At 37.6% G+C, this 13,489-nt stretch overlaps 1 protein-coding gene across 11 annotated transcripts in view; it reads right to left on the bottom strand.

The window, feature by feature from the left end:
- Positions 1-13,489, bottom strand: part of tenm2a (teneurin transmembrane protein 2a) — a 429,048-nt gene that overhangs the window by 198,353 nt on the left and 217,206 nt on the right. For 9 of the 11 annotated variants that reach the window (XM_057348979.1, XM_057348978.1, XM_057348982.1 and 6 more), the window contains exon 3: positions 11,544-11,819. The exons of the other annotated variants lie outside the window; for them this stretch is intronic. In XM_057348979.1, the coding sequence (XP_057204962.1) occupies positions 11,544-11,819 (276 nt within the window). The remainder of the gene's footprint in view (positions 1-11,543; positions 11,820-13,489) is intronic. 11 annotated transcript variants of the gene reach the window in all.

Below are 13,489 nucleotides of genomic sequence, written 5' to 3'. Positions count from 1 at the left end.
CTTAGAGAGCAATAATTGGAATTTGTAATGGGCCTTGAATGTGCTGAGATGGAGAGTGCAGTTGCTACCTGGAGGATAGAGTCCCATTCACCCGGCATTGTTGTCATCGTGGGCAACATTGACAGAAATGAACTAATATTTCCATGCCACTGATAACTAACCCAGGTTAGAGACAGTCGACTCACAGGTTGATGGGGAGAGAAAATTAATCTGAGCGGCGTCAAGGTCACTTTTATTTCCTCTGATGTACGGCGCAATTTCGTTGGAAGTGTGTATTTATTACAAGCAATTGCGTCCACTCTCACACAGCGGGAGAAAAGAAAACGTACCTCTTTTGTCTCTGAGGAACAGTTGTCTTTTTCGTTCACTCTCTCTCTCTTTCTCTCTCCCCTTAAGCTCCCGTCAACATGGCCATGGAGTAACCTTGACAAGCAAAAAACTCCCGGGTTCACAAACAGACGCGATTTGCACATTTATTAGAAACAGGATGGTTTAAAGGATGAAGGTGAGGGTGCGGCCCACCGCTCCGCTGGAGGACGAATAAGAAACCTGCTCTCATGTGCACACTGCCACCACTGAGACCAGACACCAAAGCGGAAAACTCTCTGCTCGCCACAATAATACAAGTGAATATATCACTTGTGAAATAACTTGCAACTCAACTTGATCATTTTTTGAATGTCTTTGCATTAATTCTGGCATTACATTATTCAAATATGGTGTCATTTTAATATATTTATAAAGGAACATAATAACAGAAATCATAAAGTCGAGGTGTCTTTAAACCATTATTCTGTAGTGGCCAGCAATAGTGCAGAATCTAACCTCTACTGAACCCTTAAAAAGAAACCGCTTTAAGAATTAATTGCATAAGCTTATTAATATTATGACAAACTTACTATGAACAATAAACAAACTACTATTACTACAATGCCTGCGTATTATACTACTTTATTTTTGCACAAAAATATGTTTATAATAATGATAATAACAATAATACTGTTTTTGTCATTTTTAACATTTTGTGATTTAATAAATAAATAAACAAACAAACGCATTTACACTTTACTTAAACTAACCTTGGCCTTTTATTGAAAAGTGATTAGAAATGTATAGCCATGCTTTAAACATATGCTCCTATACTCCTAATGCTTTTCCTTATTCCACAAACATAAAGCATAGAAAAGATTCTGAAAAAAACATGATCAGAACATGCTGTGTGCACCTTTAACAATTGAAAGGTACTGTAGCTTTGACCTTTACTAAGATTTATTCTGCATCATCCTGACATCCTAAAAGCTGCTCTAATTGAAAACATATCATAACACTGGAGATGGTCATGCAGTTTCGTCTTTCATATCCCAATTATATGTAGTACTGCGTACAGTATGTTCTGCTAACAATCCTTGTCATGTTCGTTTCAAATAATCAATAATCTCATTTCCTTTTTTCGGTGTCTTCGATTACAATTTGGTACGGACGGTCTTCCAAGGCATAATTTAGCTGAAGGAATTGTGCATTTATAAAGCTTGTCATACTGAAACGGAATCTAGCGGTGAATTGTGGGAAAGGTTTGTAATAACAGCTAGCCTAGCCCAGAGAGATACTCTAGCATCTCTGGAGAGGTATAGCCAGCCTGCCGATCAAGCCCATCGGGAGGCAAAGTAATGGAGAAAAGAGAAGGACGATGCCACACCCATTAGTCCCTCCCCAGTCATCTGATTCTTTATGAAGTGACTGAGGTAAGAAATGGCAGATGGGATCAATATTCCCCTTCACTGAATTATGTCAGCCCGAGCCAACACATTTACAAAAAGAGCTCTGCGTGTTTAATATCTCCAGCCCAACAAGCTCGAACATTGTGTCTTCTGTCTTTATTGAGTCAGAAATACAGTTGTATGCAATCGTAGATTTGCCCCGTCTGCTGTTATTGCTCTGTCATAGGGAACACTCGGTGGACCGCTGCTTGTTGACTCTGAAGAGAGGAGAATTTGGCCTCCCTCCAATCCGGCTTCATTTGCAACCCAGTGGAAATACAGGAGCTGACAATATCCGGAAAATGAAATTCCAAAAAGCCCAAAGTGAAGGCATGGAACTCAATACCCGATTAGCTCTGTAAAAACAAGCGGCAGCGAAGTTTCATCTTTTTACCATTCAACAGTGAGTTGCGCTGTCACACGGGGGGTGAAAAGAAAGAGAAAAAGACATTGATGTTTAAATGAGTATAAACTACGCAGCTAAAAGTAAACCACCACGGGCCTGTCAGACCTGCTCTGTAGCACAATTCATCATGGGGCACTAATTCTCTAGCAACATTACCAAGTCCTTCACACTATACATTGTCACTAGCACACTCAATCAAATCAATTTAGCCCCAAACATGAAGCGTATTGGCTGAAGCCCCCGGGGGACCTGCCTTTACTACTGCACAGCGCTCTGACGCTGAATCTGCATTGACAACACTGGTTGAAGATGTACTGTAGCAGCCATGAGAAATCCTGAAAATACTGTGTGTCAGTGTTTGAAAGGTGTGCTGGGATACATTATACGTGTTGATTATGTTTGTTCTTTTTTTGTGTTATGGAAAAACTCCAGAATCCAATTTATTTATTGTTATTCACTTTAAAAGGTCGCTAAATCATATTATGTATATTGTACAAATGCATGTTACAAAAATATAGTATATACAGTAGTAACACTCTATGATAAGGTTGTATTTGTTAACATTAGTAAATGCATTAGCTAACATGAACTAACAATGAGCAATAAAGTTTTTCATGTATTCATTTTTTGGTAATAGTAAGTCAAAAGTAATGCCCATGGAATTGTTCATGTGGTTCATTGTGCATTAACTAATGTTAACAGTTAAAACGTTTGATTTAATAATGCACTAATAAGTGCTAAAATTAAGATTAATAAATGCTGCAGACATTTTGTTTATTGTTATTCCATGTTAACTTTAATGTAAAGTGTTAGAAAATATATAATACGATAAATAAGAAAAAAAGCCAAACACAGTGGGCTATACAGGTCTTTGAAACAAATACTTGTACTTGTATAGAGTACCTCAGAGATGACGTATTTTTGTAAACCCAGAAGTGAGTTAGCATTTTAGCACTTCCGGTTCTATTAACCCAGTCTATGGGTTTTTTAGATGGGTTTTGGTAAATCGCCTGAAATAAATTTTGTGGGTTACAAAACCTATAAATATTTTCACGTTTTAATCTATTACATAAAACACACCAGTTACAACCGCTTGTGATTTTTTTTAAAGCTTTATCGTGTCTTAAAAACGGCGGTTGCTAACAAGTTGCTAAAGCGACTACAACCTTTGGCGGGGAAGTTAGACACCGTCGCGCATATAAATCTCACAAATAATGCAACATGACCACAAATCTCTAAAAATGTATATTCATTCACTGAGTAATACTTACCAGGGAACAAATGTTGTGTTATTTTGTAAAGATTATCTGGATAGCCTAAAAATGTAAAAATCATAAACCTATGTTAATCACAGATCTTATTTTTTTGCGATCTTCCAAAAGTCTATGGGAAACATCGGCTTTCGGTCGAGGGAACAAGTGCAGCGCTAACTTTCGGGTTGGCCTCCAAGAATACGTCATCCCTGCACCACTCCATTGTTGGCTAGTGCTGTTACAAAGATGGCTGCCAAGTAAACTTGAAGCTAACTCAATGTTAGAGTACAAAAGTAACATGGAACCGTTATCTCTCATTATCAGCACTTGTTCATAAAGACAGTCCTCTGGTATTATGTAAAATGAATGACCACAGAAACATAAATAAATGGACCACTGTAATAAATGTGTACTCAAAAAAAAAAAAAAAAATTTGCTTTTCAAGCCTGAGAGGAGAACATCAGGTGTCGGAGGAACCCCGGGCGATGCTAAATCATCATCTTTTGTGGAAAATCAAAGCTGAGAATTAGTGCTGATGACTTCCATTACAACAGCGAATTAGAGCACATTGTAGACATCAAATGTTCCAGTAAGTAATCAGCCCCAGCAGCTGAACGCCGCACTCCCACAATCAAACTTCTGTTTCTATAGTGTCCTGATCATGTCTGACAAATTAACACAGACTGTCGGTGTATTCTGCAAATACGGGAAAAAAGAAAGAGATGAAGAGAAAGAGAGAGGCAGAGCGCACGTGATACGCTGCAGTTTTAGTGAAGACACAGAATACCAGCATTATTTATAACATTAAAACTCTTTATACGATGTGGCATTCATAATCATTCCTGACTGCACTGATGCAGGTGTGGCAGAGGGCACATACTGTTCATATAGGGACGGAAATTGTCGTTTTTGAGGATCGCGAGAGTAAACTGGCCCTGATGCAGATAAAAGTGCTTTAAAACAACTATTATTTTGCTCCCTCCAACACAATAACTCTGCAGGTTTCAGCATCTGTGTGTAAATGTGCACGGGTCTATTTTTAAGATAAATACAGAGACGGAAAAACGAGAAGTGGCGTTTAAAGTCTATAAAGCAGAGATGTGTTGATTATCCACACATTTTCATATACAGTAAAACACCGGAAGGAGATGAAAGAGTCTTTTCAGATTCCAAGATCTGTAACTCGCGCACTCCACTAATAGAGCACTTCAAGATGACATTAGAACCAACACTGTCGACACAGTAAACAACAATCTGCCCAGCACACACACAAAGACTGTCGAAGTGACAGACAAACGTGCTACATGTCTCTGAAAGGTCACGAAGCTAAATAAAACTCCATCTTCACTCCGCTTATGATATAAATTGTAGTGTCTGGTGGTCGGCAGAAAATGCCACAGCACATCAAGATGAGAAGGACCCGTAAAACTCAAATTTTATATAGGACCTGATTGATTCACGCACATAAAGGGCTCTCGAGTCGGTCTGAGTGTGTTTCATTAACTAAATCTGAAATGCAATGAACATAGAAATGGCAATGTTGACTCTAAAGTTCTACAGGAAGCATGTTTTAATCATTCTTTCCTGAGATCAATGTTATTTAAAGAAATTTACTAGAGCCCTATTTTACCTGCAAAAGTAGATGGTTTAGGGAACTTTACGAGCGTGTCTGCCTGCTGCCCGTAAATTTCCTAAACGTTCGAGAAAATAAGCGCTGCAGTTCATCTCTTATTTGTTTTCATCTATAGTGGTGTTTATTAGGTCAGCCTTAATTATAATGATTACTGAAACCGATTTTTTTTCTGATCATTATTTGAAAATAATAAATAACATAAGTGTATTGTATCTACATACATATATATTGTTCATGCATGTTGAATCCTTTTGGTAAATATAAAAAATGCAATATTATTACTATGGTAACAGTAGCCTGCCCCTCCCTTACCTTAAAATAAATCAAAGCACACGAATATGCAACTGCATATTATGATGGCCATGAAGGTACTGTGTTATTACCATCTGACACTTTAACTGTAGAGTGCAAATGTATTACTGAACGTGCGTGGTTGTGTTTATCTTTCATCAACTCACTATATGACATTTCTCTCTTTTACAATTTCAGTGGAAAAGGTCGATACGACCTTTGTGTAATATCACTGAATGCTTTTACTTAAGCTCACCGCTAAACACAACCCTGACAGAAAACAGAATCATTCTCAAATAATATTATCCAATTCACTGTCAACTATGTGAAAATCTGAATGTTGTTTATTGACTTCTTGTTATGATTCAGAGCTACATAACGTAAACATCTGTAAATGCCAATAGACATTAAAGTGAGGAAAAATGAACTGAATACGTTAATGCAAGCAGTTGGCACTTGACTGAGAGTGGTCCTTTCATTAGCCATATATTAGATAAGTGAGATAGACGGACAGCAATAATTGTTATTCTGACAATTCAGACAATATGTTTCATTGAGTGCCCTCAGCTGTCTAATAAAACATTCGCTTTGGGTTCACCTGACAGGAAAATTAAGTGCAAAGTTCTCATCCTAATGTCTTTCAAAACCTGTATGCTTTTATTCTTTCCATTAAACACAAAATGAGAATCGAAGAAATCTTAAAGTTTGGTTTATGTGACAAAAAAAAACATTGAGAGCCAATGGCATTTGATGATAACCTGACATGATTTGAACGCTATTGTCAGTAAATGTAAATTTCATTCTCTTCTAAGGCATACGCTTTCTTTGGAAAACTTCAGACATTTCACATAGTCCAAGCCATATGGACACATTTTTTTGTACACTGAAAAAAATTACTTGTTAAAATCCCTGTAACAATTTGCACAAACTTTTTTTAAGTAAAATTTGCTGCTATAATTCAAGGACAACTTACTAACCAGAATAAAGTAAATTCTAATTATTAAATACATTTAGTTTTTGTTAAAATATCAAGCAAATGTTACTTAAAAAATTACGCTGAACAAAAACATGCGTCTAACTCAAACTTCACGGATCACTACTTTCATATTGAAATATACTATTTTTTTACAACATAGACTGTCAAGTAAGAAAAGACTGGTGGTCTCTATACTGACATTAGCACAGTCACTGCGCAATAAGTGAAATAACACTTCATGACTCTTCTGAACAACGGTAACAACTTAAAAAACCCAAACTTAAAAATAATACCAAAACTCTTCTAAAACTCAAAGATAAATAAACAAAAAACACGAACAAGTCTTTCTTTTTACTGAAAAACACTTAAAATGACAGTTAATCTGGAAAATTAATCTCCTAATGCAGTCAGATGCAAAGCATGCTGGGAACTACAGATCAACTGCCAATGTAGTTATATCTACAATAATTATTTATGTAGTCTCAACACAAAATAAATAAGTAAACTTAATTAGACCAATTTAAATGGGTTTAACATAATAAAATTGAGTTGGATTTAGTTAATAATTTGTTCAATTAAAATTACTCAAACAAAATAATTAAAATCTTAACAACCAAAATTAGTAGATTTTTGTAAAAAAACAGGAACATAATTATATTAAGTATATTTTAATGATTTATTTTCATAAAATCTACTAAGGCACATAATCATTATTTTTAGTGTAGTTTCATGTCCTTTTGGAGCCACACCGAGCTAACTCAATATTGTTTTCAATAGACTGAACATAAATCACGCTTTATGTTCAAGTTTGTGAGAACATTTCTTCAAAACATTAACACAAGACATATATTCAGATAAAATCCCACAGCTCTCCCACCAGTCAGCATGTAAATCCTCAATATCCCTCTTTTAGCGATCCATGCGGAATTGTGAAATATCCATTAAACACATCCTGCATACAAGCACAAACTTCTCCATGCATCTGTACGGAACTCCTACAGCCCACATGCAGTCACCTCATTTCAGCAAGTATCAAATAATTTCAATCTCCTCTCTTAGATATGAATATCCCAGCATGCAACTTTGATTTCTCTCTTCTTCTACTGATGCTCTTTTCTTCCTCATTAACGAGACCTCTCCTGATGCTCACATTACTGATTTCTTTTATTTGCACAGAGTCTCGTTCATAAAATAATCTTTGCCATAATCTCTCCGCAGCTGCACGTCTGCGTTGGGGGCGCAACTGGTTTTGTTAAATCTTGTTGGTATAAAGCGAGTCCGCCTCTGCATCTCATATTAACCAAAGGATGATTCGTCGTCATTCTTTCAGAGTTAATAGAGCTGATTGAAAAAAGAAAACAAAGGCAGCTGTAGTAGTGATAAATTATAATGGTCAATCCCATAATTCACGTAAAATGTCTTACAAACTTTCGCTCAGATAGACAAAATAAATATATTGAAGCTTCAAACTTAATTATCTTATTTTGAAAGAAAATGACCAAACCAAAAGAAGGAAAATATCCCCAACACAAGTCCCCAAGAAAGCTTCTTGAATGCTTAGTGACGCAGATCAGTGTGGAAGAATACAAATAATCCAGCAGACAAAAGCCGCCCGCTCCTCTCGCAGCAGGGGCGCCAAGGTGGCTTTGTTTACCGAACGTGACGCGAAACGCTGATCGCCGAACCGCTGCCAAATGCAATTCGCATGGGGCTGCAACAGAATGATGAGATAATTTCTTATCTGGCTGGAGTACAAATACCTATGCAAACAAACACAGCAGAGCGCAGCGAAAGACAAACGTCACACCATCCCTGTCTGGACAGCTATAGCTACTACTCAGCACCTTCTTAAATGTCAATATACACTCAAGATACTGAATGGCACAAAATGTCGGCACCCGTGTAGGGTAAAGGTGCTTTCAGACGAGTAAAGATCAGTGATTTTGTGGGTCTGGGTATTAATCATTCTGTCAAATTGAGGGACATTTCAGTCACAGAGACTGCTTAATGGGACAATTACCAGGAGACCAGGCTCATTACTAAAGTCCCTGTGCACCTCACCTTATATCTAAAAGAACTGAGGCGTAGAAAAGCACCACAAAAAGAGATCATCGATAAGCAGCAAGTGTCGAATGAGGGGTTTATTTTATCTGCCTCTGAGGGAATTACACACTTGAATTTATTATTGACTTTCATTCTGCTCTATCGAAGTGAACTGGCTTCAAATGATCTTTCTGTTAGTGTTTGTGTATTACTGTGCAGTCTGAATTACGGTTTTGTTGTGAGAATGGACAGCGTGTTACTGTACAGGCATTTACTGTTGTACACTGTACATGAAGAGTTCAGATGCAAAACCCTCTAAATCCGCAACTTTTTATTTAAGTGAGCATTTTTTATCAGGCTCCTATATTTATTTTCAGCATTACTACATATTTCAGACTGGGCAGGGTGTTGTATTTAGCGTGTTTTTAAGCAAAATTATTTAAGTAATGTATATATGTGGAGTGCATTCACTCAACATCGTAATCTCATTTTTGACGGTGGTGGCTTTTAGAGGGTTTTGCATCTCTTCACATATGTGTACTTATGAAACCAAAGCTTTAAAATACACACAGTAATACCGTAATTCCCAGTATAGTACATCAATAAATATTCCCAGACAGCATGTGGCACAGATGCACAAGCAACTACAACCTACATACTGTATATGGCTGTCACATATTATATTTATAATACTGACCCAGAACTCTCTCCATATGTTCAGGAACGGTTCAGTTGTTTTTTATTTTGAGACTCATGTAAATGTTGTTGTATCTGCCCTCCTTGAAATCACATACAGTATGTTCTTAATGACTTTTCTAATATGTTTAGCCGTCCCAAAAGAAAACAATCCTACACAACTGAGTAATAGCAGACATCTGCATGAAACCATTATGGACCTACCGCCTTCTCAAAATACTGTTGCAAACTAAGAATCCACAGCGTTACGACTAAATGCAGCTTAACCAGTAACTGTTAAAACCTGCAAGTCCTTTTCGACCCACATGTGAGATTTTATCAAGAAACAGAATTCAATCTATGGTCTTAAAGAGGTAATAAAAAATAAACGTTTTTTTTTTTAATAGAGAACAGACCGATTCTGTATCTTGCAAGCAAAAAGCAATTAACTATTAAATGACATGAACAAGATGGATACGAGACACTGGTTTAAAATGATCAAAAAGGCCAAGTGGGCTATTTATATCTCACTAACCTCTGACTGTGTGCCCAAGCAGAGATTGACTGGTACGCTCGTGTCTGAAGCTAAGTTCACAACAGCACAAATGGACGTTTTTAGTGGAAGTGGGCAGTAGACTTTGAAAGCTGCCTTTACGCCTGGGAGAGTATTTGGAAGAGACAGACGGATTGTGATAATGGATGAAAATTTCCCCCTGACCCCATTCACTCTCCCTCTGTGAGTGACACCTGTCTTTCAGAGTGATTGGCGCTGCTGACACAACTATACAACGAGCCAATAGAGGAAGACGAGAGTGCCAAAGATATTGAAGCGCATCCCCAAACACACACACAAAAAAGATAAAGGCCGATGATGGTTAGGCTTCAAAGTCGGTTAGAAGTGTATAGACAAAAATGACAGATTTCCTTGCTTCTATTTTGAACGTACGCTTTTCTTCCTTGTGAGAACACATCCCTGAAAGCAATATCCTGCCTCAATTTCAGCTTCTAATTCAGTTCATTCAACTACAAGAAAGCTTGACTTTTCCTCAAGCACAGACTCCGTGAAGTATCAATCACACACTATCTGGTTTTTCCTGTCAGCAGCATATCACAAGAAAATAATTAGCACTGCTCATTATGCATTGGAGTATTATGGATGGTGCATGCAATGCTGTTTTCCATTGTTATTTTACACATTTCTTAAAACTAAAAAAAAAGAAATTAAACTTATGTGAAAACTTAATGTATGAGACAAAGTAGAAGATGTTCAAAGGAATGTTCACGCACTTGCAACATCTGTGACAATGTTGATTACAAAAGAAAATCATTTTGTTGACTCTCTAACCATTAGGCCACGACAATGACAATTATGTACAAACTTTATACAAATGCCAACATTAATTATATAAAATAATATATTATAACAGTTTGTTTTGTCACACCATAGGACACATGTACGGTTTATTTGTCAAATACCCAAGTTTTGTGTCTACTCCTGCTTCTACTGTAACCAGGACTTTGTGTTTTTGAAAACTGTGGAAAAACTATTTTTAGAGACTATCAAGATACTGTCTAACGTCCACTGCTGTCATGTGATCTGACGACCTGTGCATTCCAGACCCAAGTAGGTCCCGCCTAGCAAACGTAAAAAAAACATTTCTAAACGGCGCTAAGAAACAGCGGCTGGGAGATTAGCGCTGCAATTATCTGCGAGGCAATTATCAGCTAGCGAGCTGAAGACGACTGCCTTCCAAGGTGTTTCTTTGTGTGTTTAATAGCTGTTGAGTAGTTTGATAAATTGTCAGAGCGGGATTGTGCGATGTTGGAATTCACGGCTGACATATCTGTTTGAGTTCTGATACAGTGAGAACTCAATTAATTAGAAGGGTTTTTGTCGTCATTAACCTTCTCTGACACTTCCAACAAACTAGGCGAAGGTTTTAGACGCCACCGAATTAACAAGGAAATGTGGAATTGAAGAATGTGTTGCAGAATCGCTGCCAAAAAGCTACCAAGAGGGAATTCAGTCGCCAACAATAACATTTATGCAGACAGATGTGTGGAAATGCGGGAGAGAAGAGAAGCAACAGTGTTATCGTTTTACCAACGTGCGTTCTTTGACATTTCAAAAAAGCATTCCTGCTTACGATCTTTTTCGTTTTAATTGGTTGTGACATGTCATGCTGTACGACATCTATTTATACGCATTTTTAAACGCAAGTTTCACTGAATCACTGCTGTTTGACTTTTGTTTGTGGTTTGGGTCGCTAGGGAGCGATTCTTTTGCCGAGCGAGAGTAGAAAAAACAAGTAGTAGCAACTCGAAAGGGCTCTGAAATGCATTCAGCTCTAAATGAACCGAATGAAAATGTGAATTTGTTATCACATGTTGCACATTTTTGGCATCTGTTCTCTCACACACCTTACACGCTAAATACACTCTGATAACATATTCTTGCTCTCGTTTTGCTCTTTCTCACACTCCCTCTCTCTGACAGTTTCTCTCTCACCTGATTCGTCATCAGACTTGTTCTCGTTCTCAGAGTCTGTCAGGGTGAGGGCGGAGTTCTCTCTGCTGGAAAGGCCAGAACTGCGGCGGGATTTGATGCCGTGGCCCTCCCACAGCTGGATGGCTCGCTCTGGTGAGATAGGGCCCTCCGGGTCGGAGTCCACATCGGAGCCGGCGCTTAAAGAGTAACCGCGTTGCAGGAGGCCGAGGTCTGGACAGTATGCGTTCTGATGAGGGGTCGGTTCGCAAATGCCCAACTCGGCTAAAGTAAAGTTCCCTAAGGCAATAAAAATAAAACAAAATGAGTTAATTGTCCATGCTTACGCTTAAACTGACCTGAGAGATTCTATTGATGCAACTCAGATGCATCAAGCTATCTACACAAGCTACACAGATCTAATAAGTTATAATTAACCAAGCACATATACCAAACATCTATGTACTAGAAGTCTAACTTGTTATGTCTGGAATATAATAACTTCTCTCTGTTGTATTATCCAGTCAACAAGGTGGTCTGTAATGTTTGTACAGTGGGTTTTTAAAGTGAAAGACCACTTTGAACCTTCCATGTATGAATTTAGGAGAATGTAAAACTTTTTACACATTTAAAAAAAAGGTGAAGATAGCCACTTGTGTGGACAGTATGTGTTTTGCTTTTGTTTTAAGAGATACTGAGTGACCTCTATGTGTAAAAAACTTTAAGTCAAATATAAACATTGAAATAGACAGAAAGTTCTGACATTAACCAAAGACCAGATTTTCTTGGTTATGTTACACTATACAAAGAGCTTTATGAAACATTAAGAAATCATGCTGGGATGGCATGCATCTTTTAGTTTTACCCGGAAAACGTGTGGAGCTCTTTCTAGTGAAGGTGTGTGATGTCATTACTAAACACTAAGCTTTTAGATTCACAAATGATAAAAACCACATGTAAATCTGAATGATTGAAAAAATAGAAGAATTTATTTTCATTTGTGCATACATTTGGCTTAATTATTGCAATTTCAGTAGTGGTGTCAAACTTTTGCTGCCTCCACTGCATGTTATGACGTTTAAATGCACAGTTAAACAGAAACTGACAATTTGACATTAAAATCAGATTACTCATTGATATAAATTATCAGCTACATGTTCCCTCTATTCTGTATACATGATACATTTTTTAGACTCAAGCCCTTTGCTACCATCAACCACAAAAATATAAATGTCCTGTCGAATTCTGCATTAAACCCATTTAAATCAGATCCAGTGTGATATTTTGTCTTTCATTCTTTATTCAAACTAACTAACGAAATAAATCATAAAATATCTGAAAGTGAAATATTTCAAACACGGTTTAAAAGACTTCAAAAAGATGGATTGTTTCATTTTAAAATCTTTTCATGCTGAAAATTAGGCGCTGATGTGATTAAGCTTTTGGCTTTAGCCGTTCTCTTACCATGAAGCACACAGAAGTTCATCACAAGGTTTATAGGAGAAAGACCGGAGAGCACATTCAAACTGTATTAAGGCAGAGACCAATAAAGCAAGGGAGGGCAGCAGGAGTCGGAGGTTTTATGGAGCAAATCAGTGGACGTCAGCTCTGGCCCTGGGCCATGTATGGTGCAAAGCTAAGGGGTCTATTTTATCCTGATGCTCTTACCTGCTGTGACATTTCCTTCCTACTGTGACTCAGGACGTGAGTAAAATCATACACACATAAAACTACCGCACACACGGCAGCCTCGACAGACCACGTTCAGAGCGAGCCTGACAGCTCCCCTCCGTTAACTAATATATAGTTTGCACGCCATTCAAATTCAAAGCACATCAAAGTGAATCGATAAACACAACGGAGTCCCAATTAAGGCCAGGCTGGGGGAAAAACAATTAAAGGATAAAGTGTGCGCAACCAATTTCTTCTCTACAGTAATTAAAAGAGTCAATGCATGCCCTCCAATCAGC

This window comes from Triplophysa rosa, linkage group LG13 (genome assembly GCF_024868665.1).
Source record: "Triplophysa rosa linkage group LG13, Trosa_1v2, whole genome shotgun sequence".
NCBI classification, from domain to species: domain Eukaryota; kingdom Metazoa; phylum Chordata; class Actinopteri; order Cypriniformes; family Nemacheilidae; genus Triplophysa; species Triplophysa rosa.
This window is presented reverse-complemented; position numbering and strand designations above follow the sequence as displayed.